Source organism: Cryptotermes secundus, unplaced genomic scaffold (genome assembly GCF_002891405.2).
Source record: "Cryptotermes secundus unplaced genomic scaffold, Csec_1.0 scaffold70, whole genome shotgun sequence".
In the NCBI taxonomy this organism is placed as follows: Eukaryota; Metazoa; Arthropoda; class Insecta; order Blattodea; family Kalotermitidae; genus Cryptotermes; species Cryptotermes secundus.
The window spans coordinates 50,287-51,989 of record NW_019734964.1 but is presented as its reverse complement, the minus strand read 5'-3'; the positions used below and the strand labels follow the sequence as shown (position 1 = coordinate 51,989).

The 1,703-nt window shown below is 41.8% G+C and overlaps 1 protein-coding gene across 1 annotated transcript in view; it reads left to right on the top strand.

Annotated features, from left to right (window-relative positions):
* Positions 1-742: 742 nt before the first annotated feature.
* Positions 743-1,703, top strand: part of LOC111869048 (protein spaetzle 4) — a 15,527-nt gene continuing 14,566 nt past the window's right edge. Inside the window, exon 1 of the mRNA XM_023860244.2 lies at positions 743-1,155. Within this exon, the coding sequence (XP_023716012.1) occupies positions 1,129-1,155 (27 nt within the window). The 5' untranslated portion in view covers positions 743-1,128. The remainder of the gene's footprint in view (positions 1,156-1,703) is intronic.

Sequence of the window (1,703 nt, the reverse complement as noted above, 5' to 3'; positions counted from 1 at the left end):
TGTGATGTGGATTGAAGTAGATCAGGATAATGCCCTATGGCAGACAGACTCTTTTGAAAAAAAAATCTTGCATTTTCAAATTACTTAAAGGCAGAGATCTTCTTCATCAACTGAACTATTAATGTTATCGTTGATCCTCTGCTGACATGGAGATACAGCTTCTCGCCTTCCAGACCTCGGCACTAGACGGAGGTATATTGTCTGTTTCACGCTCCGGCCTCTTTATGACCTAAAGAATATCTTCCGTTATCAGTTACACAGAGCAGCAATAAAGGTAAATAGAAAAGTAAGGTTACTGAAGGCATGTATGGGCGTGGAGGTAAAGCTTCACGTTCTGGCCTTGAGGAAGCCCTTGTTACCCAGTAAATAGGAGGGCAGACAGGACCCAGATGATATAAAAGTAAAGATAAAGATAAAGTTACTACTTGTCTAAGTACCAAGCTATGAAGGCATATAAGAGCGTAGACAAGCTACATGCTTCTGCTACATTATCCCTGATGGAAGACTGGTTGGGCCATAGAGCCGGTTTGGACGTAGTGGCGGAAAGAAAAATGACTGTGTCTTCTGCGAATTTAACCTCAGCTGTCCAGACTGTAGCCAGTCATTATGACTGAGTTCTACCGGCTCGACTGTGACACACTGATTGACTAAAAAGTAATACAAGCTCCGTTACACTACCAATAATTTTTCCGTCCCATTGAAAATGCCCACCCTTTCCGTCCTCTAGCGAAAGTGGTGGACATATTAATGTGCAGCAACACGACAACCTGAAAGTACATCCTCTGCCGTCGCGGTCTTGTTTACTCTTGAACTTGGAGTCGGGCCTCATAGTATGTCGTGACACACATCCCCACAACAGAGACTTCTCGTAACGGTATCTGACCTCCCCACCTCCAATGTGACTGACCTAGTTTCCATCTATACTAATTTTTTTCCTTGCGTTACGGCAATGCGGAAACCTCAATCTCCGGAGGATTGGTGGGCAATAAGCTTGCAGTGAGCTCGCCGACAGTGGCTCTGTATCATGCTGACGATTGCTAACGCTCAGTTTGTTATTGTTGATAAGTGTTAGGTGTTGCGGTGGTCAGTGTTTTTTGTGTTAATCCGGACAGGTGGAGGAATATTGGAATGAAACCAGGAGTGTGCCATATTCTGGTAAGTAGATAATTAATCGTCGTTTCTTGTTTATTTTTTTTATACTTTGGATATGAAGGAAGATATGTGAAGGGAACGTCGAATTGGTTTATAATGAGGTGGATTTGTTTGAACAGAGTAGGTCGGATTAGTTTCTTGAATTTTACAGTAGTTGTTAGTATTATCAATAAGATGCTTCTGACAAACATAGAAGACTACTTACAAAATAATACTAATAATTGGCAAAACAACCATTTTGGAGATATAGCTTTCCTTACAAGATTCTACCAAATTTATCGTGAATTATAATATCTGGTTTGCACTAGTTCAGATTTCCAACAATAATTTTCTTACAGAGCAAGGTCGTAAGCCTTGTGTCCAAACCCCAATCTGGAGGACCAGGTCTCTGAATTTATGTCCCCCAGGGACAGGGTGGCCCACGCACCAGGTTCCCTTTTCGTCGTCTTTCACGACTCCCAGGGCTACGGTGGGGGTATTCTAACCCACCTGCACAGAAAAAATAAAAATAATATAATGTTGCATGAAAATATCAAAAAATAAAGGTGAAG